Here is a 26,793-nt window from a genome sequence, read left to right on the forward strand (position 1 = left end):
ACTAGGTTTGGAAACTAGAGAAGAAAAAAGTACTTTTTGAATTGATGTTATTATGGTCTTACTCTATAAATCCTATCCATTGCAGATTAAGACTGGCATCGTTTGACAGCAACGGGAAGGTCATCTGCAGCCGAACAGCTGGATACCAGGTTCTGTCACTAGAGAAAGACCAGGTATGTTAATGAGAAGTAACTGAATATCTTGTAACAAGGAAATGTGAATACTGCGCGCCCAATAGAAGTCCATTCTGACTGTTATTAAAAACCTTCTGCTTTGTAAAGGAGCAATATTGCCAGAGGCAGGGTATGTTAATGCTGGAACTGTTAGCAGTAACTTGCATTATTAACAGTCTGCCAAACTAAAGCCCTGTGTAACAAAGCCTTGAAGCTCTTGAGAAGTTGTTAGACCCATTGCTCCTGAATTGCTTGTCGCTTTGAGTGGCCCATGCCCACAGCTGTTAAAGGAAGCATGATTCCAGCTATATATTCTGCACAATTTAAGCTAATTTCTTGTCCAGTCAATTTTGAACAGCAATGAAGCTGTGAAACACGCTCAAGGTGCAGCGATTAGTAACTCACTTAAACTGCTTGGATTTCTTATCATTAAGTTTTCGCAAGGAGTGCACAAGTGTTCACTGGCAGTGATTTCACCAGCAACATACTGAAAGGTATCCAGATGAATATTGTTTTGAGTTTCACTCTAGCAAATTACATTTTGGCCATAAATATTTTGCCCTGGGATTACACTTAGCATCAGACGGACATCAGCCATGGAAACACTGTCAGCTCCAACCTCTGTTTTGATAAGCAGTAGCAAGTTCGAAGTTCGAAATGAGATTATTCGTGCCTTGAAAGGAAATTGATCCGATCCTCTAAAGCAGTTACGGCATTGATTCTTCACTTGATAATTTACTTGATGAGATTTAAAACACTTTTAAAGGGAAAGTATTTTGGCAGATTTTTGACTCTGTAACTTGTTTGATCTCTGGATATGAAAACCAATTAAATGTTGCAGATAGTATTCCTACCAAAGAGTGAGACTAGCAAAAGCTACATTCTATTGAAAATCGATTCATTGTTAACTCCTGTACAGAGGCGGAATTGCTCTTCAGTATAGTGCCTGGAGGGATAATGATAGATTGCAGGACAGTACTCTTTTTAAACCACACACTACCATCTCCCCATCCTCAGCCCTAATCCGTGTATAATGTATTCCATGAAGTTAGAGTTCTCTCCATGTTAAATAGAACGTACAGCACAGAAACAGGCCATTCGGCCCAACTGATCCACGCCGGCGTTTATGCTCCACATGAGCCTCCCCCCACCCTACTTCATCTAACCCTATCAGCATATCCTGCTATTCCTTTCTCCCTTGTGTTTATCTAGCTTTCCCTGAAATGCATCCATGCTAATCGCCTCAACTACTCCTTGTGGTAGCAAGTCCCACATTATTACCACTCTCTGAGTAAAGAAGTTTCTCCTGAATTCTCTATTGGATTAATTAGTGATTATCTTGTATTTATGGCTCCCAGTATTTGTCTTCCCCCACAAGTGGAAACAGCTTTGTGGTTTACATCCTGCTGTAAACAAGATTATCTTCAGTAGCTCCTGCGTTCTAAACCACCGCGATCCGTTAGTATCTCTGGTTCCGGCTGTATGTGCAGATTCAAGCATTCTGGAGCCGACATAGATAAACCTGTATCAGGTTAGAATGGTGAAAGCATTTTCGAAATGGCTCCAGTCTTATTTTCAGATTGGAGGTGGAGAAGGTAGAGGTTGAATGGTGGCAACGCCCTGACACAACAGCTGTAAATTCAGATTCAGTGTGAAGCTCATTGCACTGTAAAAGTGGTGGGACTCTGCTGCGACTATCAATGCAGCTCTAAAGCTGAAGTGCAGAATGGAAGCTGGTCGTGCTCTCCAGTGAGGCTGTCGAAGCGAGACCTCCATAAAGGGATACTCTTGCGCCAGCATACCACTGCAAAAATGAAAAGAAGGAAAGAACTTGCATTTATATAGTGCCTTTCACGACCTCAGGACACCCCAAAGCGCTTGACAGCCGTGAAAATGCGGCAGACAAATTGCGCACAGCAATGTCCCACAAGTAGTTAAATGACAAGTTAATCTATTTTTAGTGATATTGGTTGAGGGATTAATATTGGCCAGGACACCGGGGAGAATTCCCCTGCTCTTCTTCGAAATGCTGCCATGCGATCTTCTACATCCACCTGAGAGGGCAGACGGGGCCTCAGTTTAACGTCTCATCCAAAAGACTGCACCTCCAACAGTGCAGGATTCCCTCAGTACTGCACCAGAGTGTCAGCCTAGATTATGTGCTTAAGTCCCTGGAGTGGGACTTGAACCCACAACCTTCTGACTCAGAGGCAAGAGTGCTACCCACTGAGCTGAGGGTTGACAGCTTGAAGAGGCAACCAGAAGACTTGATGTGACCACCTACCCCCAGATAACCCATACGATGCCGGTTAGCAGTTCTGATGTGGAGATGCCGGTGATGGACTGGGGTTGACAATTGTAAACAATTTTACAACACCAAGTTATAGTCCAGCAATTTTATTTTAAATTCACAAGCTTTCGGAGGCTACCTCCTTCCTCAGGTGAACGATGTGGAAATGGTTAGCAGTTCAGCAGTGGTGGAGTTGGCCTGTCTCAGTAAATGTGCTTCTGTACATTCTGCACTGCTGCAGCAGTCCTGGAATATAGTGGGAACAGTGGAGTGAAAACCACCCAACTGAGTTCCAAACTGGCTGTTTGAGTCCACATTCTGAAGACGCCACCTGGTGCACTGCTTTAAGGACGACATTGGCCCTTTGTTAATGTAATGATCGAAAGTCGGGTGTGGACTATACCAAGTGAGATCAGTCACAGTTAAAATGTCAAAGAGACAACTTACTACTAACAGTGATTGGATGCCACCCGACAAATTTTCCAGATGGTGAAACAAGGCAAACAGCTCCTGCTACTGACCGTTGAAGGATTATTTCTGGCATCCTGAAGCCGTGAGCATCCAGCTTTTAAACCTGTTCTAAATAGGGCTTTCAGTTTGCAGTCTTAGGGATTGTCTAATGGGCAGGTTGCACAATTACTGGAGGATATGATGCACTACAGTCCTTTTGAGAAGGGGCTTGACACGTTCCTGATGGAGGATGGCATTGGTGTGTATCAGGGAGGGATGGTCCGTAAAGTTGAACCACTGATGGATCGAGGATGACCCGAGTCATCTGGAGATTGTTTATTCCTTGTGGAGTCGGGGTGGAATTTCTCGGAATACTGAAATTGGCCACAGATTTTTTTGCCTCTGCCAGGAGTTAGCATTACTGGTATTTGGGAGGGTGCTGCACAATGTCACACTGTATATAATGGGTATGGCGAGCATCTATGGTCTTTTCTCACTTTTCTATTTATGTTTCGTTAGAATGGTCTGCAGCTTGGACTTTCCTACAAGCAAACGACTCACCCCGCCCGCAGCCCCCTCACCCCGCCCGCAGCCCCCTCACCCCGCCCACAAACACCCACCCCATCCTCAAATACCCCGCCCACAGACGACTCACCCCGCCCTGCAAACACCCCGTCCGCAAACGGCTCACCCCGTCCGCAGCCGCCCCACCCCGCCCGTAGACGACTCACCCCGCCCGCAGCCACCTCACTGCGCCCGCAAACACCTCACCCCGCCCGCAACCGATTCATCCCCCGCCCGGAAACACCTCACCCCGCCCGGAACCAACTCATCCCACACCTGCAAACACCTCACCCCGCCCGCAACCGATTCATCCCCCGCCCGGAAACACCTCACCCCGCCCGGAAACACCTCACCCCGCCCGGAACCAACTCATCCCACACCCACAAACACCTCACCCCGCCCGGAACCAACTCATCCCACACCCGCAAACACCTCACCCCGCCCGAAACCAACTCATCCCACACCCGCAAACACCTCACCCCGCCCACAAACACCTCACCCCGCCCGGAACCAACTCATCCCACACCTGCAAACACCTCACCCCGCCCGCAACCGATTCATCCCCCGCCCGGAAACACCTCACCCCGCCCGGAAACACCTCACCCCGCCCGGAACCAACTCATCCCACACCCACAAACACCTCACCCCGCCCGGAACCAACTCATCCCACACCCGCAAACACCTCACCCCGCCCGAAACCAACTCATCCCACACCCGCAAACACCTCACCCCGCCCGGAACCAACTCATCCCACACCCGCAAACACCTCACCCCGCCCGGAACCAACTCATCCCACACCCGCAAACACCTCACCCCGCCCGCAAACACCTCACCCCGCCCGCAAACACCTCACCCCGCCCGGAACCAACTCATCCCACACCCGCAAACACCTCACCCCGCCCGGAACCAACTCATCCCACACCCGCAAACACCTCACCCCACCCGCAAACACCTCACCCCGCCCGGAACCAACTCATCCCACACCCGCAAACACCTCACTCCGCCCGCAAACACCTCACCCCGCCCGCAAACACCTCACCCCGCCCGGAACCAACTCATCCCACACCCGCAAACACCTCACCCCGCCCGGAACCAACTCATCCCACACCCGCAAACACCTCACCCCACCCGCAAACACCTCACCCCGCCCGGAACCAACTCATCCCACACCCGCAAACACCTCACCCCACCCGCAAACACCTCACCCCGCCCGGAACCAACTCATCCCACACCCGCAAACACCTCACCCCACCCGCAAACACCTCACCCCGCCCGGAACCAACTCATCCCACACCCGCAAACACCTCACTCCGCCCGCAAACACCTCACCCCGCCCGAAACCAACTCATCCCACACCCACAAACACCTCACCCCGCCCGGAACCAACTCATCCCACACCCGCAAACACCTCACCCCACCCGCAAACACCTCACCCCGCCCGGAACCAACTCATCCCACACCCGCAAACACCTCACTTCGCCCGCAAACACCTCACCCCACCCGCAAACACCTCACCCCGCCCGGAACCAACTCATCCCACACCCGCAAACACCTCACTTCGCCCGCAAACACCTCACCCCACCCGCAAACACCTCACCCCGCCCGGAACCAACTCATCCCACACCCGCAAACACCTCACCCCACCCGCAAACACCTCACCCCACCCGCAAACACCTCACCCCACCCGCAAACACCTCACCCCACCCGCAAACACCTCACCCCGCCCGCAAACACCTCACCCCGCCCGCAAACACCTCACCCCGCCCGCAAACACCTCACCCCGCCCGCAAACACCTCACCCCGCCCGGAACCAACTCATCCCACGCCCGCAAACACCTCACCCCGCCCGCAAACACCTCACCCCGCCCGCAAACACCTCACCCCACCCGGAACCAACTCATCCCACACCCGCAAACACCTCACTCCGCCCGCAAACACCTCACCCCACCCGCAAACATCTCACCCCGCCCGCAAACACCTCACCCCACCCGCAAACACCTCACCCCACCCGCAAACACCTCACCCCACCCGCAAACACCTCACCCCGCCCGCAAACACCTCACCCCGCCCGCAAACACCTCACCCCGCCCGCAAACACCTCACCCCGCCCGGAACCAACTCATCCCACGCCCGCAAACACCTCACCCCGCCCGCAAACACCTCACCCCACCCGGAACCGACTCATCCCACACCCGCAAACACCTCACCCCGCCCGGAACCGACTCATCCCACGCCCGCAAACACCTCACCCCGCCCGGAACCGACTCATCCCACGCCCCCCCAACTCATGTTACGCATATCCAACTCATCGTGCTGTCGAGATCTTCCCACAGCCCCAGGTCCCATAGAGGCTAAACTGTTTATATTTTTAGACAGATAACCTCAGAAGTAGAGGCTTCCGAATTGAAATAAGTTTGCGGATTATTCTGTTATGCCTTTATTTAGCTTGTCCATGTTACCCGTACTCTCCATATGTTACTTTGCTCCCCATTATATTCCTTACACTGGTTTCTGCTTCGACACATAGGAACAGATCGTGCTGAATCTGGATAGCAGGCTCCTGATGTTCCCACTCTACATCTGTTGCAATTTCCTTTATACATCACCGGAGACGAAACCTGAGATTGATGAGCAGCCAGTGCACAGCGAGAACTGAGAGATGGAGTGGCTGTGGAATCTCCGTCCGAGAGCTGGGCCGGCACAGATTCTCGCACTTCTCCGGGAGCAGGTTGATGGTCGTTTTCAACCATTTCTGGAGAGAACTTAATGCCTGTTCATTCCAACAGTCTGAAGAACTGCTCGTAAGGGGAAAAAAAAGTGAATCGTTCAGAAACTCCAGAGGTTGAGAAGTGAAGAAACAGCTGCAGCTCTCTGTTTCTCTTTGTACATTTTACTATAGTTTTTTTTTGAACAATTGTGTCCCAGCAGAGCTGGCACGATTAAGTGTGAACTGGAGACTTGCAGTCAAGAGTTTGTTAACTGGCAGGCATGCATTCCCACTAACTTGTCCTTGCCTCCATGTCTCAAGACTGCTGTGTATAATTGATATTGAAACAGCAATGAAGCTTGCAGTCAGGCCACAAGCACTCGTCTTCAGATACTGCCTCATGTATACCATCAACGGTTTGGGAACTTGAACTACTGGTTCCCTCCCTCCCCTGGTTTTGCCCGCTTCCCCTGAAATCATTGCCCCCACCCCCTCCATTCCGGGCCATGGTTCCGTACGCATGAGCAGCCCTCCAAAGTTGCCCGAGCAACTTATGGGGCCTTGACGGTGAGCGTGCGGCAGAACAGTCAAATCACACGGGAGAACCACAACTCACCAGACATCCCCGTTTACGCACCGGCAGCAGAGGATGCCGCTTATCAACCAGGACTAGAATCGTGGCTGATTATTTTCTTCCCCAGGGGCATTGAGGACGATTGTGACACCGGGACTGTCCAGCTCTGTACGGCTCAATCGGGGGAGGCAAATTGGGACCAGAGAAGCAGAGAGAGAAAATATCCCTCCCTCTCCCAAAGAAAATGGGTTGTCCCAGAAAGAACAGGCCTGCTCGGCTATCGCCTTAGGTGCACCATTTTACACAGGACTTCATGCCCGGAAGGGCTACAGCAGCGGCACCCTCAGCAGGTAGAAGATTGTAAATACAAGTTTTTTTTTTAAAAAAGCGATCCATCACAACACTGCAAAGTCCTACTTATTATCACATGTAAATTCCATTCAATTAATCTCACCACGTGTAAAGTCGGAACACAATTTTTCCTGTTTAGAATGTGTTTTTCCCTGCGTCTCCCTTTGGATGGGACACAGCACAGCGGAGAGAAAACGAATGAGATGTCTCATTCTTTACTTTGGTGCTAGTTAAATAGCAGATTCTGTGTATCTTACATATTTTAGATTATATTTGTAAAGTCGAATATATTTTGAGTCATTTGTCCTGCAGATTTTCCTTTTTTCCAAAAGAGATGGGAATTAAAATGGGAAAAATTGTGGTACTTTTTTTTTTGCTTTGAAGTGTTGTAATGCAAGACTTGCTTTTGTGTGTGAGCAACACACTGTGTTCTGTAATCATTAAACATGTTACCACTATTAACCTCTTGTTATTTTTCCTAATGAGGCAAGGAGGACAGGATTTATTTTTGTAATGTGCTCTGAGGGCAGAGGATATGAATTCAGCTTCAGGATGAAGTAAGTTTGGCCATTGCCATAACCCCCAGCACTTGGAGGAATAAACAGTCTGTTTACACTGTGAAGCAAACATGATGATCCACAACGCCCAACTGGTACTAATGGCTGCAATCCTGAAATCATCAATACTGATCTCCTCACTTCTCAGTAAATCTTAATCTCAAGATTTGTGGTTAACTGACGCAGTTTTTAATTGGGTTCTCAGAGAGGAAGAAAGGCTCCATTTTGACAACAAAAACTTGCATTTATATAGCGCCTTTCACGTAAGTAAAACGTCCCAAGGTGCTTCACAGGAGCATCATCAGACAAAATTTGACACCAAGACACATAAGGAGATATTAAGACAGGTGGCCAAAAGCTTGGACGAAGAAGTAGGTATTAAGGAGCGTCTTAAAGGAGGAGAGAGAGGCGGAGAGATTTAGGGAGGGAATTCCTTGGGCTTAGGGCCTGGACTGCTGAAGGCATGGCCGCCAATGGTGGAGCGAAGAAAATCGGGGATGCGCAAGAGGCCAGAATTGGAGGAGCGCAGAGATCCAATGTTAAATGTACCATCTACAGGATGCACTGCAGCAACTCACCAAGACTTCTTCGACAGGACCTCCCAAACCCATAACCCCTACTACCTAGAAGGTCAAGGGCAGCGGGCACATGGGAACACCGCCACCTGCACATTCCCCTCCAAGTCATACACCATCCCGACTTGAAAATATATTGCTGTTCCTTCATCGTCGCTGGGTCAAAATCCTGGAACTCCCTTCCTAACAGTGCTGTGGGAGAACCTTCACCACACGGACTGCAGCGGTTCAAGAAGGCGGCTCACCGCTGCCTTCTCGAGGGCAATTAGGGATGGGCAATAAATGCCGGCCTTGCCAGCGACGCCCACATTCCATGAACGATTTTTTTTTAATTCAGTAAGCTTCAGGCTGTGATACAGGAATCAAAACGACCTCCTTAATGAAAATCAGCTCGAGAACAGATCTGACATGAAAGGCCCTGAGTCAGGCCAAAAGCCGGTACCCCCCCCCACCTCCACATAGGAAATTAAATTTCAGCATCTCGAGCTATTCCAAAGACTTGGTCCAGTTCTGGTCCTTCAGGGCAGAGACATATAAACTTTGGATAGTGTTTGGTGCTTGTTAAAAATCTGCTTGCTTATTGGAATTAATTGAGGCTAATAGCAAAGAAGGAGGCCATTCGGCTCATCAAATCTGTGCTGACACAATCCAAACTAATCCCACTGACATGCTGTCTCCTCAAAGCCCTCTATCTTCCTGTGCCTCAAATGTTTCCTCGATTCTTAAAGAAAGAACTTACATTATATCAACCCTTTCAGGATGTCCCAAAGTGCTTTACAGCCAACAAAGTACTTCTGAAGTGCAGTTGCTGTTGAAGGAAACATGGCAACGACGTGCTATACAGCAACAAGATAATGATCAGATAATCTGTTTTTAGTGATGTTGGTTGCAGGATAAATGTTGGTCAGGACACTGGGGAGAATTCCCCTGCTCTCCTTCAAGATAGCGCCATGGGATCACGTATGTCCATCAGAGAGGGCTTTGGTTTAACGTCTCATCCGAAAGATGCACCTCCAACAGTGTAATGCTCCCTCAGTAGTGCACTGAGGTGTCAGCCTAGATCTTGCGTTTACGTTGACAGGAGTGGGACCTTCTAAGTCCGAGGTGAGAGTGCTACCCACTGAGCCACAGCTATGGATGGATTGTATTGCCAGCAATTTGAATTATCACATGATTTTGACCAGATTGGTGCGTTATTTAAGGGTTAATTGCGGATTCCAAAAAGTTTTGGGGGAGAATGAGTGAATGCCCATTAACCTCCGATATTGCTGGCTCCAGCAGCAGGAGTAAATTCTACACGGCAGCTCTGACCAATGCAACAAAAGACCCTCGCCAGGCTGGACAGCTGTGTATTGAGGTGGACTTGAAGCCGCTGCATTTGGGGAAGGGAAAGCTTGCCGAAGGGAGGTGTACTCTGTGGTACGCTGGGAAATACAAATAGTTCAGACCCCCCCACCCCATGGCCATCTTGAACGGGCAAGAAATGAGTTCAGCAGCACGCTCCCCATGTTGTTGCCCAATGTTGTACATCGGCTTCTGATAAAGGGGTAGCTGACAGCAATTTCTGGGCTCTCATATTTAATAAATACTTGCTCTCTAACCCTTCCATCCATACACCACAACCAGTTACGTCCTGCAGAATGATAATTACAAACTGTTTTATTTGCAGACACCTTGACCAAGAGAGAAGAGTTTTAGCTACCACAAAATAATTTGGGAACTGGAGCTCGGCTGAGGACTGGGAGGGATGAGCACAGCGCCTTCACCTTGATTGCGGTGCTGACAGCTTCGCTCGACCAGCTGACACTACCCCTGCAAAACAAGGCCATCAGCACTCACCCGCGCTTCAACATCTGGGCAGCTGACGCATCCATGCCCATCCTCTCGTACTGAGAGTGCCACCCTGTCACGAACATACCACAGAGGCTCAGTGCGTAGCAAGCACGCAGACGTGTACATAAAGAAAGACTTGTATTTATATCGTGCCTTTCACGACCTCCCAAAGCGCTTCACAGTCAATGAAGTACTTTTTGAAGTGTAGTCACTGTTGTAAAGTAGGAAACGTGGCAGCCAGTTTGTGCACAGCAAGCTCCCGTGAACAGAATTGTGATAAATGACCAGATAAATTGTTTTAATGATGTTTGTTGAGGGTTAAATATTGGTCAGGACTCTGGGGAGAACTCCCCTTCTGGTAGCGAGTTTCACATTCTAACCACTCTGGATAAAGAAGTTTGTATGGCTAAGACCCTCACAGTACCGTAGGACATCCTAACTAAGACGGGCTTCCCTTCCCCCTCGTATTTTCGGATGGTTGCTTCTGATGTGCTATGAAACAGGCACACTTCCAAAATGATTTCTTGGTCTTTAGAACTTGGGCCCTTAAAGGTGTATAATGCTGTGCTTTTGCAAGTGACCGTGAAGTTGTATTTTTTTTTTGTTGTCCTTTTTGATCTGGTTTGGGTGCATTGTTTTGGCCCATTTTGCAATTAACTGCTGAATTTTTTGCTGAACCAAATGTTCAGGAGAGTTTCACTCTGATTGGGAACAGTCCCTTGCTGCGTAGGAGGGGGCAGTCCTTTTGGGGATCCCACTTTGCCCTCGGAAAGGGGGAGGGCGAGGAGGAGTTCTGAAGGTCTGAGCAGAGGCACGGGTACCTCTATCAGAGGTGGCCTGAGCACGGCGGCTCTACCCAAGGATGTGGCTGTGTAAACAACACAATTACTCGAGCTCGTCCAGAGACCGTCATCTCCGTGGCCCATGCTTCACCAAGGAGATGGTCTTGGAAGTTTTCCATCTCTGGCAGTCAGATGGCCAAATCGGCTCTCCAAACTGGGACAGCTCTCGCCTTGCTGGTAAGAGTCACCCCGGCCTTGAACATCGATGTGAGTGGCTCCTTTTAAGCTGCCTCGGGTGGTATCTGTCGGATCAGCCAGTCCGCAGTGTGCTCTGGAATTTGTTCCTTTAACCTCTCCGCCTCCTCTCCTTTTAAGACCCTCCTTAAGTTCTACTTCTTTGACCGAGCATTTGGTCACCTGTCCTAATGTCTCCTTCTTTGGCTCGTTGTCAATCTTTTTTTGTCTGGTTGCGCTCTTGTGAAGTGCTTTGGGACATTTTACTACGTTAAAAGGCGCTATATAAATGCAAGTTGTTGCTGCGTTCACCAGCTCGTCGTCGGCCAGGGAGAAGGACTTCAGCACCTTTCCGAAGGAAAGCGACCAGCAAAAAGGAGCTCTTCACTTTGTTCAAAATGGCTGGGTTCCCAAGAGTGCACAGCCTCACTGATGGAGCCCATGTGGCTATTCTGGCTCCTTTTACCAAAGCAATATGGAACTCATTCCCCCCCGCCCCCCAAAAGGCTATGGATTCTGAGTCAATTGAAACTTTCTCTGCTGAGATCGATAGATTTTTTTTTTGTTTGCCAAGGGTAGCCAGGGAAGTGGAGAAAAGGCAGGTAAATGGAGTTGAGGTACAGATGAGCCATGATCAAATAGAATGGCTTGAGGGGCGGAATGGCTTACAACTGCTGCTTTGCTCCTGTGTTCCAATGGCCATTATGAATGGGAAGGGGATCTACTCCATCAGTATGGAGGTTGTATGTGGCCATCAGTATTACATCATGCAGTTGGATCAAGGTACCCTGAACGCTGCCACAATTATTCTATGCCAGTCTGCAATCCCACCATCATTTAATAAAACGTATTCCCTGGATGAATGGCTTGTGGAAAACCACGGACACCCTCTCGAGCTCATGTCACCAGCGTGGAATCCACAAACTGCAGCAGAAAGAAAATATAGTGAATCACATTACTGTCTGGATAGGTTGGGGGATGTGTCGCTGCACAGCCCTACGAAGGTGTCCAAAACGATAACAGTGTTCTTTGAGAGGAAGCAGCCAAGAACCCAGAGCTAGGAGTCGATGGTCAGGATCTGTGAGATGGAAGCTCCAAAGCCAGTGAAAATAATTAAACTCCAAAGGGCCCAGATGTCAATCTCCATCATCCACACTTTTCCATAATTCAAAATCAGAAGTTAAACCAATCTGTCTGCTCGGGTGGATGTTGAAAAAAACCAAGGCATCATTTGAAGAAGAGCAGGGAGTTCTCCCGGTGCCCTGGCCAACACTCATCCCTCAAGGAACACCACCAAAACAGATTGATTGCTCATTCTTATTGCTATGTGCGTGGTCAGCAGTGGATAAATTGGCTGCCGTGCTTACCTGCAGAACTGTAACTGCACTGAATGATTGTGAGTGAAGCGCTTTGGGAAGTTGAAAAGAGGAGTGAAGTTTACTATTTCAAGTCGCCTCCAAGTCAGAAGGTCGTCGGATCAAGTCCCACTCCATAGACTTGAGCACATAATCCAGGCCAACACTCCAGTGCCAGTACTGAGGGACTGTTGCACTGTCGAAAGTGCTGCCTTTCGGATGAGACATCAAACCGAGGTAACCGTCTGCCCTCGCGGATGGATGTAAAAGATTCCATGGCACTATTTCAAAGAAGAGCTGGGATTTCTCCCTAGTGTCCTGGCCAATATTTATCCCTCAACCAATATCACTAAAAGAGGTTATCTGGTCATTTATCTCATTGCTGCTCGCTGACCCACATTGGCTCACAGTCCAGCAATGCCTCGATTTTAAAATTCCCATCCTTGTTTTCAAATCCCTCCATGGCCTCCCCCTCCCTATCCCTGTAACCTCCTCCAGCCCTACAACCCTCCGAGATCTCTGTGCTCCTCCAATTCTGGCCTCTTGCGCATCCCTGATTTCCTTCGCCCCACCATTGGCGGCCGTATCTTCTTCTGCCTATGCCCTAAGCTCTGGAATTCCTTCCCTGAACCTCTCCGCCTCTCCACCTCGCTCTCCTCCTGTAAGACGCTCCATAAAACGTACCTCTTTGACCAAGTTTTTGGACACCTGTTACTCAATGTCAAATTTTGTTTGATAACGTTACATTAAAGGTGCTGTATAAATGCAAGTTGTTGTTGTTTGCAAGTTTAATATTTCTCCTTCTTCTTTATCCAGCTGGTGAACTGCTGCTGAGCTTTAATGTTGAAACCCAGATTGTGTAGCCCAGGCCCTGGAGCAATCCAGTTGGACCTGTGTAGCGTCGAGTCTTGGAATCTGACCAATTCAATTGGCACAGCTGCTGTGAAGTGATCTGAATTAAATTCACTCATTCTAGTTTATGAAATGAAACGCTTTCTTCAAAACAAGCAAACGGTAATTGTGTGACAAATTGAGTATAATTATAGAAAATTCACTCATTTCTCAGAATAACTGAATCATAAAGGGGCCCGTAATTGATTCACAACCATTGCATTTCGCTTATTCCCATCAGCATTTGGCAAGTTAATTTCCATTCAATTTTAACCCTCCCTTGTTCAGTCAAAGAAGCGGAACAAATAATTCACTCCCAAGCCTTTTAGCCATGGCACTCTGTGTGGCAAAGTTGCCCCTGCCCAGTGATTCCTTGGGACGGGCAGGCTGGCATTGGGAGCCCGTTGCTTCATGGACTTTGCTGCTGCAGATTAACGTGCTCCAACCCACCGGCTTCTGCTCATTTCAAGGTGTACTTTGCAAACAATTGTAAGATCGCAGTGTTCCTGCAGGTGGTGCTGTTGAGCAATCTGACATCACTGGAACACAAATGAAATGAAGATATATCTGTGCTGTGCCTCATAACAAGGATGATGTGGAGATGCCGGTGATGGACTGGGGTGGACAAATGTAAGGAATCTTACAACACCAGGTTGCAGTCCAACAATTTTATTTTAAAATCACAAGCTTTCGGAGATTATCTCCTTCGTCAGGTGAGTGAGTGAATGAGAGGTTCTCAAATCGCATATCTTATATTAGGTTGGGACACCATCACACCAATCAAAGGTGTCGTTGGTGTTCAGACAGGTTAGCCACGGAAAACAGTAGGTCCCAGTATGCTGAATACACATTGTGTCAAATTACACAGACAGAGAGAAAGAGACCCGAAAGGCTGAGAGAGAGAGAATTTCCAGTTGTATTAAAAACAGATAACTTTTTTTTCCTGCTGGTGGGGTTACGTGTAGCGTGACATGAACCCAAGATCCCGGTTGAGGCCGTCCTCATGGGTGCGGAACTTGGCTATCAATTTCTGCTCGACGATTTTGCGTTGTCGTGTGTCTCGAAGGCCGCCTTGGAGAACGCTTACCCAAAGATCGGTGGCTGAATGTCCTTGACTGCTAAAATGTTCCCCGACTGGGAGGGAACCCTCCTGTCTGGCGATGGTTGCGCAGTGTCCATTCATCCGTTGTCGCAGTGTCTGCATGGTCTCGCCGATGTACCATGCTCCGGGGCATCCTTTCCTGCAACGTATGAGGTAGACAACGTTGGCCGAGTCACAGGAGTATGAACCATGTACCTGGTGGGTGGTGTCCTCTCGTGTGATGGTGGTATCCGTGTCGATGATCTGGCATGTCTTGCAGAGGTTGACGTGGCAGGGTTGTGTGGTGTCGTGGACGCTGTTCTCCTGAAAGCTGGGTAATTTGCTGCGAACTATGGTCTGTTTGAGGTTGGGTGGCTGTTTGAAGGCGAGCAGTGGAGGCGTGGGGATGGCCTTAGTGAGGTGTGCGTCGTCATCGATGACATGTTGAAGGTTGCGGAGAACATGGCGTAGTTTCTCCGCTCCGGGGAAGTACTGGACGAGGAAGGGTACTCTGTTGGTTGCATCCTGTGTTTGTCTTCTGAGGAGGTCTATGCGATTCTTCGCTGTGGCCCGTCAGAACTGTCGATCGACAAGTCGAGCGTCATATCCCGTTCTTACAAGGGCGTCTTTCAGCGTCTGTAGGTGTCCATCGCGTTCCTCCTCGTCTGAGCAGATCCTGTGTATTCGTAGGGCCTGTCCATAGGGGATGGTCTCTTTGATGTGGTTAGGGTGGAAGCTGGAAAAGTGGAGCATCGTGAGGTTGTCCGTGGGCTTGCGGTAGAGTGAGGTGCTGAGGTGCCCATCTTTGATGGAGATTCGTGTGTCCAAGAATGAAACCGATTCTGAGGAGTAGTCCATGGTGAGTTTGATGGTGGGATGGAACTTGTTGATGTTATCGTGTAGTCTCTTCAGTGATTCTTTGCCGTGGGTCCATAGGAAGAAAATGTCGTCGATGTATCTGGTGTCTAGCGTTGGTTGGAGGTTCTGTGCAGTGAAGAAGTCATGCTCGAACTTGTGCATGAAAATGTTGGCGTATTGGGGTGCGAATTTGGTCCCCATGGCTGTTCCGTGTGTTTGGGTAAAGAACTGGTTATCGAAGGTGAAGACATTGTGATCCAGGATGAAGTGGATGAGTTGTAGGATGGCATCTGGAGATTGGCTGTTGTTGGTGTTGAGTACTGAGGCTGTTGCAGCGATGCCATCATCGTGGGGGATACTGGCGTAGAGTGCCGAGACGTCCATCGTGGTGAGAAGTGTTCCTGGTTCAATTGGTCCGTGGGTGCTGAGTTTTTGTAGGAAGTCTGTAGTGTCGCGACAGAAGCTGGGGGTTCCCTGTACGATGGGTTTCAGGATGCCCTCGACGTATCCAGAGAGGTTCTCACACAGGGTTCCGTTGCCTGATACGATAGGACGTCCGGGTGTATTGGCTTTGTGTATCTTTGGGAGGCAGTAGAAGTCTCCCACGCGGATGAGAGCACGTAGGATGCTTTGAAGGTCTGGATCGAAGGTCTTGATCAGTTTGTTGAGCTGGTGGGTGTGTTCTTTGGTCGGATCTGCGGGTAACCGTCAGTAGTGTTCCTGGTTGTCCAGTTGTCGGTATGCTTCTTTGCAATAGTCTGTTCTGTTCTGTATGACGATGGCTCCTCCTTTGTCCGCTGGTTTGATGACGATGTTGCGGTTGGTCTTGAGCGCGTTGATGGCATTGCGTTGTGCTCGGGTGACATTCTGGACTGTCTTGTGAGTGCGGCTGATGAATCTACAAGGATGGCCAACATTTTGGCCTTCATGGACTGCAAAGGCACATAACATGAGGCCTCAGGGGAGTCCACATATAAAGCTTAAAACCCTGTTCCCATTAATTTGCACATGTTACAAGTTATGGTGTCAGCCTTGGCTCAGGTGGTAGACCTCTTGCCTCCAAGTCAGGAGGTCGTGGGTTCAAGACCCACTCCAGAGTTTTTAGCACATAATCCCAGGCTGACACTCCCAGTACAGTACTGAGGGAGTGCTGCACCGTCGGAGGTGCCGTCTTTCGGATGAGACGTTAAACCGAGGCCCCCGTCTGCTCTTTCAGGTGGATGTAAAAGATCCCATGGCACTATTTTGAAGAAGAGCGGGGGGAGTTCTCCCCCTGGCCAATATTTATCCCTCAACCAACATCACTAAAACGGATCATCTGATCATTGTCACACTGCTGTTTGTGGGACCTTGCTGTGTGCAAATTGGCTGCCACATTTCCCTACAGGACAACAGTGACTGCACTTTAAAAGTAATTAATTGGCTGTAAAGCACTCTGTGACGACATGAGGTTGTGAAAGGCGCGATATAAATGCAAGTTCTTTCTTATTCGTCTTACTGACAGATCTTGGTGTTCTGATTTAGAATTTATCCACCAATGAGGCAACAGCACTAAAAGCAGACCTTTCCAAAGCTCCAGGGCCCCGATATTCAAACACACAAGAACTGTAAGTGCAAGTCAGGGTGAGTTGCTTGGACTTCAAAGGCCGGACTTCCAGGGGTCGGGGGCCACGTTTGGCCCTGGGGCAGCAGGACTTGACACCCCTGCCTGTCAGAGCATGTTTTCACCATGATTCCTACCATGCCGATGGAACGAGCTGGAGGCCACAAACTTTCTCAGAAGGACAGAAAAAAACAAATCGAATCACCGTGAAAACGCTATCCAGCAATTATCACTGGCCAAAGGGAAAAGCAACATTCGCAGAGGGGCAGAAACAAGTCACCTTGCTACCTTGTCAACCTAGTCTGACTGTCTCATCTCTCAAGCTGGAAACACTAGTTATGAATGCATAAAACAATATCCTATTACAAGGTCCAGCGAGCTTTAGCATCCCCACTGAGGAGTCAGGTTGTGCGCAAGTCCGTCCGAAGATGCAGTTAATCCTCACCAGTCACATTAAGTAGTTCATGTGAAAAGATAAACGACTGAGGCCTATCAGGAGGACGAGGGTGATCGAAAGGACAGTTTCCAGGCTGCCGCTTTTTGTTTTATTCGCTTGCACAGGTGCTGGCTCGTTGCCAAGGGATGGGACCGACCTTAAATCACATTCTGCGGCATGAGCTAACACACCGCTCCAGAGAGCAGTGGCGCTTGGAGCGTCTGCTGTGCCCTGCTCGTGCTTGCAATGTATTCCACCGATATGCTGCCAACTTGTCCAGGCTTTCTTCTTGTTGCACTTGGCCATGCAGCTCACAGGGCAGAATCAGAGGGGCTGTGTTCCAGACAAGCAATCATCCCCTGCCTGATTTCCCTTTATCTGCTGGACCCGGGTGATCCTTCGCGCACCGGTGCAAAATGAGGGAAATCTGCCTCGTAACCTCACGGGCAATTTGTCGAAAGTTTGTACACGGCATCAAATTCATCCCTGCCTTTGCCACCTCCAGAATGGGACCATGTCTCACTCACCATCACCCCTGTCCTCACTGACCGACATTAGCTCCCAGTCCCCCAATGCCTCCAATTTAAAATTCTCATCATAGAATCATAGAAAGTTACGGCACAGAAGGAGGCCATTCGGCCCATCGTCTCCGTTGCGGCCAAAAAAGACCTATCCAGCTTAATCCCACTTTCCAGCACTTGGCCCATGGCCCTGCAGGTTACGGCACTTCAAGTGCACATCCAAGTACTTTTTAAATGAGTTGAGGGTTTCTGCCTCTCCCACCCTTTCAGGCAGTGAGTTCCAGACCCCCACCACCCTCTGGGTGAAAATATTTCTCCTCAGCTCCCCTCTAATCCTTCTACCAATTACTTTAAATCTATGCCCTCTGGTCACTGGTTCCTCTGCTAAGGGAAATATGTCCTCCCTATCCACTTGATCTCGGCCCCTCATAATTTTATGTACCTCAATTAAATCTCTCCTCAGCCTCCTTTGTTCCAAAGAAAACAATCCCAGCCTATCCAATCTTTTCTCATCCTTGTGTTTAAATCCCTTCACAGCCTCACCCCTACCTTTCTTTTATAGGTAACCTTATCCAGCTCAACAACTGCCTCCAAATTCTCCATTCCTCGTCCCTGGCCTCTTGTACATCTGCCCGCCCCCTCCGCTGTGCAAGATCTCAGTGGACCTTTCCATTATTGATTTAGTTGCGTCTCATCTCAAGGACAGACATTCCCCCCTCCCCTGACAATGAATTGGCCTTGGAAATGATCAAATTCAAAAGAACGGAGAGATTTCCTGTAGCCAGTGGGTACAGGAAATCAGCAGGGTCAGACTTCCTTTATCGGGAAAGTGATCTATTTCACAATAGATTGGCTCGTTTATTCCTGTTCTGAAATCAATCGGAAAAAAATGCTGGTAATGCACAGCAGGTTCATTGGCAGCTGTAAAGAGAAAAGACAAGTTAACATTTCATGTGCTGAGTTCCTCTCTCATTTCTACTTAACATTAGGCACAGGAGGAGGCCATTCAGCCCCTCGAGCCTGCTCCGCCATTCAATCAGATCATGGCTGATCTGTATCTCCGCTCCATCTACCCGCTTTAGCTCCATGTCCCTTGATACCCTTCGACAATAATCTGTCGATCCCAGTCTTGATAGCTCCAATTGACCCCCAGCATCCACAGCCTTTTGGGGGAGAGAGTTCCAGATTTCCATTCCCCTTTGTGTGAAGAACTGCTTCCTGACATCACCCCTGAACGGCCGAGCTCTAATTTTAAAGTTATGCCCCCTTGTCCTGGATTCCCCCCCACCCGTGGAAATAGTTTCTCTGTAACTACCCTATCGAATCCTTTTAACATTTTAAAAACCTCGATCAGATCACTCCTCAATCTTCCATACTCAAGGGAATACACGCCAAGTTTATTCAACCTGTCCTCATAATTTAAACCTTTAAGCCCCGGTATCATTCTGGTGAATCTGCGCAGCACCCCCTCCAAGGCCAGTACATCCTTCCTGAGGTGCGGTGCCCAGAACTGAACGCAGTACTCCAGATGGGGTCTGACCAAGTGAAGATCTGGAGTCATTAAAAAAGCAGGGAGGGAACAAAGGAGATGTCTATGGAAGGATGAGCTAGATGGGCTGAACGTCCTTTGTCCTGATCTGTGTTCATCTGACAGGCGTGCTGTACATCTGTAGCAATTTCTCATTCCTGATTTCCAGGGAGTCCATTCCTTGTTTCATTTATTCCTCAAAGACGATAGATGGGGAGAGGCAAGGTAGATCGAGAAGTGTTCGCTGCATCAGGGAAAAATATTGTGCCAAAAGAAAATTCACTTCCATCACAAAAGACCTGCTCAAAATAGCTACCCCGAGATCCTGTGCGTACGGCAGGAAGATCACCTGAGTTTGAGGGGATTTGATAGAATAAATAAGGAGGGACTGTTTCCACGGCAGGAGGGGGGTCGGTAAGCAGGGGACACAGATTTAAGATCATTGGCAAAAGAACCAGAGTGGAGGTGAGGAGAATTTTTTTTTACGCAGCGAGTTGTTACGATCTGGAATGCACTGCCTGAAATGGGTGGTGGAAGCCGATTCAATAGCAACTTTCAATAGTGGAAAAATTTGCAGGGGGTTGGAGGATTAATTGGGTAGCTCTTTCAAAGAGCTGGCACAGGCATTATGGGCTGAATGGCGTCCTTTACTGTACTGATTCTATGATTTAGAAGCACTGCTTGATGACAAAAGTTTACAACTGTCTTGTCCTTTCCTCCCCCTGGAAAATGGAAATATTTACTTTGACATGCAGTCACTTCAGATACAAACTGATTTAATTAAAAGGTAGGTAACAGGCAAACTTAATGTTAAAAGGGCAGAGTTAAAGGGTTTCAATGCCAGAGGACGGGGGTTAATCACTCAAGATGATAATTTTACGTGTTGCTTAAATGTGGTCTCTATTTTATGGGGTTAGCCCGGCAGATGACAATTCCCAGGGGGTGGTGTTTAGGTTTCAATGAGGGTGGGGTGAAATTCGACTTTGGCGGCATCGCATAACGGGCGACAGCGAATCGGCACCCGTTTTACACCACACCCCATTTTCTTTTCTGTTAACTTCAATAGAAAGGAAAATCGGAGCAGGGTGTAAAACGGGCGGCCGATTCACTAGCGCCCGTTTTACGATGCCGCCGAAGTCGAATTTCACCACCTGTAATTTTCACCTGCCTGGCCCGGTTTGCTGTGTCCATAAGCCTGTAAAGTGTAAGATTTGCAGTTTTCACGCACACACAAATAGAAGTGCAGACGCAAGCTGTGAATAAACTTTGACAGGAATATGCGTTGGTTTTACCATTCGGCGCATATTTCAGTCACAGAAAGAAATACTTCAAGTAAATTCTGGCTGTACTTGTACCTTTTTGCACTGATGTTCCTCTCAGCTTCAGAAATTCACAGTGTCTGTGTGAGCTGATGATTTCAATGAATACGAGATGCTGTGGCCCACTGATTTCCCGACCAGCACTCCCTACAAGTGCCACTCCTTTGTAATATCTGCATAAAATAAGATGAAATGATCAGCCATCTCATTGCTGGTCGTGGGATCTTGCTATGCGCAAAATGGCAGCCCTGCTGACTGACGCAGCAACTGGACTTTCAAAGCAATTCATTGTACACAGAGTGACTTGGGGTGCATTTGAGAGAGGTGTTAAGGCACGTTTTTTTCACAATGTAAATTTTAGTGTCCCAGTGTCTCGTCATTATCGCATTGCTGTTTGTGGGAGCTTGCTGTGTGCAAATTGTTTGCTGCATTTGCTACATTACAACAGTGACGACACTTAATTGGCTGTAGAGCGCTTTGGGCCATTCTGAGGGCTTGAAAGGCCCCATAGCACGTTCAGTGAGGTGGTCACACCGCAAGTAAAGATTACGCAGGCAGAAAGGAAATGGGTGACCGCCAAGCACAGTAAAAGGACGAGGCAGTTAGAGGAGGAGTCCCCTGGGGCCATCTACCTCTCAAACAGATATACCGCTTTGGATACTGTTGGGGGAGATGGCTTATCAGGGGAAAGCAGCAAAAGCCAAGTTCGTAGCACCACGGGTGGCTCTGCTGCGTAAAAGGGGAGGAAGAAGAGTGGCAGGGCTACAATGATGGGGGATTCAATTGTAAGGGGAACAGATAGGCATTTCTGCGGCCGCAAACGTGACTCCAGGATGGTATATTGCCTCCCTGGTGCTAGGGTCAAGGATGTCGCGGAGCGGCTGCAGGACATTCTGGAGGTGGGGTGGTGAACAGCCAGTAGTCGTGGTCCATATCGGTACCAACAACATAGGTTAAAAAAAGGGATGAGGTCCTGCAAGGTGAATTTAAGGAATTAGGAGATAAATTAAAAATCAGGACTTCAAAGGCAGTGATCTCAGGATTATTACCAGTGCCACGTGCTAGTGAGTATAGGAACAGGAGAATAGACCAGATGAATGCGTGGCTGCAGGGATGGTGTAGGAGGGAGGGATTTAGATTCCTGGGACATTGGGACTGGTTCTGGGGAAGGTGGGACCTGTACAAGCGGGACGGATTACACCCGAGCAGGACCGGGACCAATGTCTTCGCGGGGGTGTTTGCTAGTGCTGTTGGGGAAGGTTTAAACTAGAGTGGCAGGGGGATGGGAACCTGAGCGGGGAGTCAGAAGGGAGTAAAGTTGAGAGCAGCAAGAGAGGGGAAGACCCAGGGAAAATTTACAACACAAATAGTACAAACAGTTGTTCAAGAACAAGTGAAAGGGAAAAGCGTAGAGCAGCAGAAAGAGAGTGTACTTTAGGCACTACAGATAAAGTGAAAACTAGAAGGCGTAAAGCGATTAACCCAGCATCAAAGCTGAAGGTCAGGCTAGGATGTGTGGCCCAACTAAGAGTTCTATACACAAATGCACGGAGTATAAGGAATAAATTAAATGAACTGCAGGTTCAACTTCAAATTGGAGGGTATGACATGATAGCTATTACTGAGACATGGCTGCAGGATTGGGAACTAAATATACTGGGTTATAAGGTCTACAGGAGAGATAGGGAAAATGGAAGGGAGGAGGAGTAGCCTTAGTGATTAGAGATGAAATCACTTCAATGATAAAGGAGGATATAACGAGAGGTAAGCAGCCAACAGAGACCTTATGGGTTGAATTGAGAAATAGGAAAGGATCTAAGACTATAGTGGGAGTTGTGTATAGGACCCCTGGCAGCAGCTCTGAAGTGCGAGATTGTATAAATGCAGAGAATAGACAAGTGTGTAACAAAGGCATAGTGGTCTTAATTGGGGACTTTAACCTTCACATGGATTGGGAAAAGCAGACTGGCAACTGTCAGAAAGGTAGTGAATTTCTTGAGTGTGTCCGGGATAGTTTTCTACAGCAGTATGTCCTAGAGGCAACAAGGGGGCAAGCCATACTAGATTTAGTAATGAGTAATGAACCAGATTTAGTTAACGGCTTAACTGTGCGTGAACATCTATACAATAGTGATCATAACATGATCGAGTTCAATGTCGTGTTTGAAAGGGATAAAAGTGAATCAGCTGCTAAGATTCTAGACTTGGGCAAGGCCGACTTCAATGGGATGAGACAGAGACTGTCCACAGTAAACTGAGCAAATCTGTTAATGGGTAAAACGACTGATGATCAGTGGGAAATGTTTAAAGAAACATTTAACGTGATGCAGAATCGGTTTATACCCCTGAGGGGCAAGAACTCTACTTGCCAAAAAAACAGCCATGAACAACTAAAGAGGTAAGGGACAGGATGAGACATCAGGAAAGGGCATACAAAAAGACAAAAAATGGTACAGATCCTGGCGAATGGGAAAGATACAAAGATCAACAAAGGGTCACAAAACAGATAGTAAGAGCTGTGAAAAGAAACTTGCAAGAGATATCAAAACCAATACGAAGAACTTTTATAGTTACATTAGGAAAAAGAGGGTGGTCAGGAGCAGTGTTGGCCCCTTAAAAACTGAAAGTGGGGATATTGTCATTGACAATGGGGAAATGGCGGACATGTTGAATAATTACTTTGCGTCAGTATTTACAGCAGAAAAAGAGGATAGCATGCCGGAAATCCCAAGAAAACTAATATTGAATCGGGGACAGGGACTCGATAAAATTAACATAAGTAAAGCAACAGTAATGAAGAAAATAATAGCACCAAAGAGTGACAAATCCCCAGGATCAGATGGTTTCCATCCCAGGGTTTTAAAGGAAGTAGGTGAGCATATTGCAGATGCCCTAACTATAATCTTTCAATGTTCTCTAGATTCAGGAACTGTCCCTCTGCATTGGAAAATTGCACTTCACTCTGCTTTTTAAGAAAGGAGAGGGAAACCAGGGAATTAGAGACCAGTTAGCCTAACATCTGTTGGGAAAATGCTGGAGTCTATAATTAAGGATAGGGTGACTGAACACCTCGAGAATTTTCAGTTAATCAGAGAGTGCCAGCATGGATTTGTGAAAGGTAGGTCGTGCCTGACAAACCTGATTGAATTTTTTGAAGAGCTGACTAAAGTAGTGGACAGGGGAATGTCAATGGATGTTATTTATATGGACTTCCAGAAGGCATTTGACAAGGTACCACATAAGAGACTGTTAGCTAAGATAGAAGCCCATGGAATCGAGGGAAAATTACGGACTTGGTTAGGAAGTTGGCTGAGCGAAAGGCGACAGAGAGTAGGGATATTGGGTAGGTACTCACATTGGCAGGATGTGACCAGTGGAGTCCCGCAGGGATCTGTCTTGGGGCCTCAATTATTCACAATATTTATTAACGACTTAGATGAAAGCATAGAAAGTCTCATATCTAAGTTTGCCCATGACACAAAGATTGGTGGCATTGTAAGCAGTGTAGATGAAAACATAAAAGTACAAAGCGATATTGATAGATTAGGTGAATGGGCAAAACTGTGGCAAATGGAATTCAGTGTAGACAAATGTGAGGTCATCCACTTTGGATCAAACAAGGATAGAACAGGGTACTTTCTCAATGGTAAAAAGTTTAAAACAGTGGATGTCCAAAGGGACTTTGGGGTTCAGGGACATAGATTATTGAAGTGTCATGAACAGGTGCAGAAAATAATCAATAAGGCTAATGGAATGCTGGCCTTTATATCTGGAGGACTGGAGTACAAGGGGGCAGAAGTTATGCTGCAGCTATACAAAACCCTGGTTAGACCGCACCTGGAGTACTGTGAGCAGTTCTGGGCACCGCACCTTCGGAAGGACATACTGGCCTTGGAGGGAGTGCAGCGTAGGTTTACTAGAATGATACCCGGACTTCAAGGGTTAAGTTACGAGGAGAGATTACACAAATTGGGGTTGTATTCTCTGGAGTTTCGAAGGCTAAGGGGTGATTTGATCGAAGTTTATAAGATATTAAGGGGAACAGATAGGGTGGATAGAGAGAAACTATTTCCGCTGGTTGGGGATTCTAGGAGTAGGGGGCACAGTCTAAAAATTAGAGCCAGGCCTTTCAGGAGCGAGATTAGAAAACATTTCTACACACAAAGGGTAGTAGAAGTTTGGAACTCTCTTCCGCAAACAGCAATTGATACGAGATCAATTGCTAAATGTAAATGTGAGATAGATAGCTTTTTGGCAACCAAAGGTATTAAGGGATATGGGCCAAAGGCAGGTATATGGAGCTAGATCACAGATCAGCCAGGATCTTATCAAATGGCGGAGCAGGCACGAGGGGCTGAATGGCCTACTCCTGTTCCTATGTTCCAACATAAATGCAAGTCTCTGTTTGATCAAAATGTAATCTCATCGCTTGAAAATTGTTACCCTTTTGATTATATTCGCCTTGAATTTACAGCTCATGATATTAGTAGACAAACCTTTAGCCTCATCCAACAGCCGCCCCCCACCCCCCCCCCAGCCGCTATTTAAACACACGCCCTCAATCTATTTATTTTATATGGGTCCATCAGTCAGCAGTAATTCCTCGGAAATATTTTTTGTTTACGCCTCAAACTTCGGATGACTCTTACTTTCAAAAACATCAACATGTAAACAGTGGCGTAACATTTTGCGTGCCAGTCACTGCCTTTAACATTGTAGCGCACTGTTACAAGCAATGCAATTTGTCTTTTCGCAATGAGTAACCCGGCAGCCTGATGCTAAACTTCCTCCAAGGGGGGGCCAGCGGGTCGACTGCTGCCTGTACAAACTTCAAAGGGTGGATTGGAACAAATGTATTCTTCAGCACAGAGCGCCACGTGATGGGATTACATATTAGGAACTTGGTGAGGGTGCCTCACACGATGTCCTCTTTCATTTATAAAGTGTGCTGACCTCCGTGCCGAACCTCCTCGAGACGTGTTCCCACGGCATCAAGCTCTGTGCGGGGGGAGTGAATTTACCTTCAAATTATTTGCTGCACCCGAAACCAGGTCAGAATCAAACAATGAAATGGAAGGTCCCGAAACCCCCTCCTTAAAACCCACCTCTTTGACCAAGCTTTTGGTCATCCCCTCCTAATATCGCCTTCTTTGGAAAGGCAGTGGAAATCTGCAACTCCCTCCTCCCAAAAGGCTGCAGATGCTGGGGGTCAAGACTGAGATCGATAGATTTTTGTTGGGTAAGGGTATCAAGGGATATGGAGCAAAGGTGGGTAAATGGAGTTGGGGTATAGATCAACCATGATTTAATTGAATGGCGGAACAGGCTTGAGGAGCTGAATGGCCTACTGCTGTTCCTATATTCCTAGGTCCAGTGTCAGACATACCAACTGCCCTCACTGCTCTCCCCTGGAGGACAAATGTGTTTCTTAAATAATTTTTTCTTGTGTTCATACCCATCGTGTATCAGCACCAATCACTCCCAGTGCAGGTTTAACAGTGGAAGATGCAGAGTAAATATCACTTGGTCACATCTTTAAAATGTCCCAAAACACTTCACATCCAATGAGTTAATTTCAAATTGTCGTCACTGTTGTTATGTGGGTAAACATGGCAGCCAATTTGCACACAACAGGATCCAACAAACTATATTTGGTGGTGTTGGTTGAGGGAGGAATGTTGGCCGAGACATCCTGTTTTACATCCGCCTGAACAGGCAAATGGAGCCTCAGTTTAACGCCTCACGGCTGACAATGTGGCACTCCCTCGGTACTGCACTGAAGTGTCAACCAAGATTAAGTCCTGGAATGGGGCTTGACACTAATAACCAATTTTTTCTTCGATTGATTTAGTGAAAAACTAAACATGTAAACAATGGTACACAAAGTGCATGTGGATTATTCATTGATACTTAGTGCGGCTGTGAGCATTACCTCGCTCAGAAAAAAGAAAGACTTTCCTTTATACAGTGCCTTTCACGACCTTAGTACTTCCCAAAGTGCTTTATAGCCAATTAAGTACTTTTGAAGTCGAATCACTGTTGTAATTTAGGAAACACGACAACCAATTTGCACACAGCAAGATCCCACAAACAGCAATGAGATAATGTCCA

General features: G+C 47.8%; 1 protein-coding gene across 1 annotated transcript in view; it reads left to right on the top strand.

The window, feature by feature from the left end:
- Positions 1-7,567, top strand: part of gmcl1 (germ cell-less, spermatogenesis associated) — a 73,443-nt gene extending 65,876 nt beyond the window's left edge. Inside the window, exons 13-14 of the mRNA XM_068000999.1 lie at positions 86-173; positions 6,005-7,567. Of these exons, the coding sequence (XP_067857100.1) occupies positions 86-173; positions 6,005-6,133 (217 nt within the window). The 3' untranslated portion in view covers positions 6,134-7,567. The remainder of the gene's footprint in view (positions 1-85; positions 174-6,004) is intronic.
- Positions 7,568-26,793: the final 19,226 nt, after the last annotated feature.

The sequence above is a fragment of the Heptranchias perlo genome, chromosome 20 (assembly GCF_035084215.1).
Source record: "Heptranchias perlo isolate sHepPer1 chromosome 20, sHepPer1.hap1, whole genome shotgun sequence".
NCBI lineage: Eukaryota > Metazoa > Chordata > Chondrichthyes > Hexanchiformes > Hexanchidae > Heptranchias > Heptranchias perlo.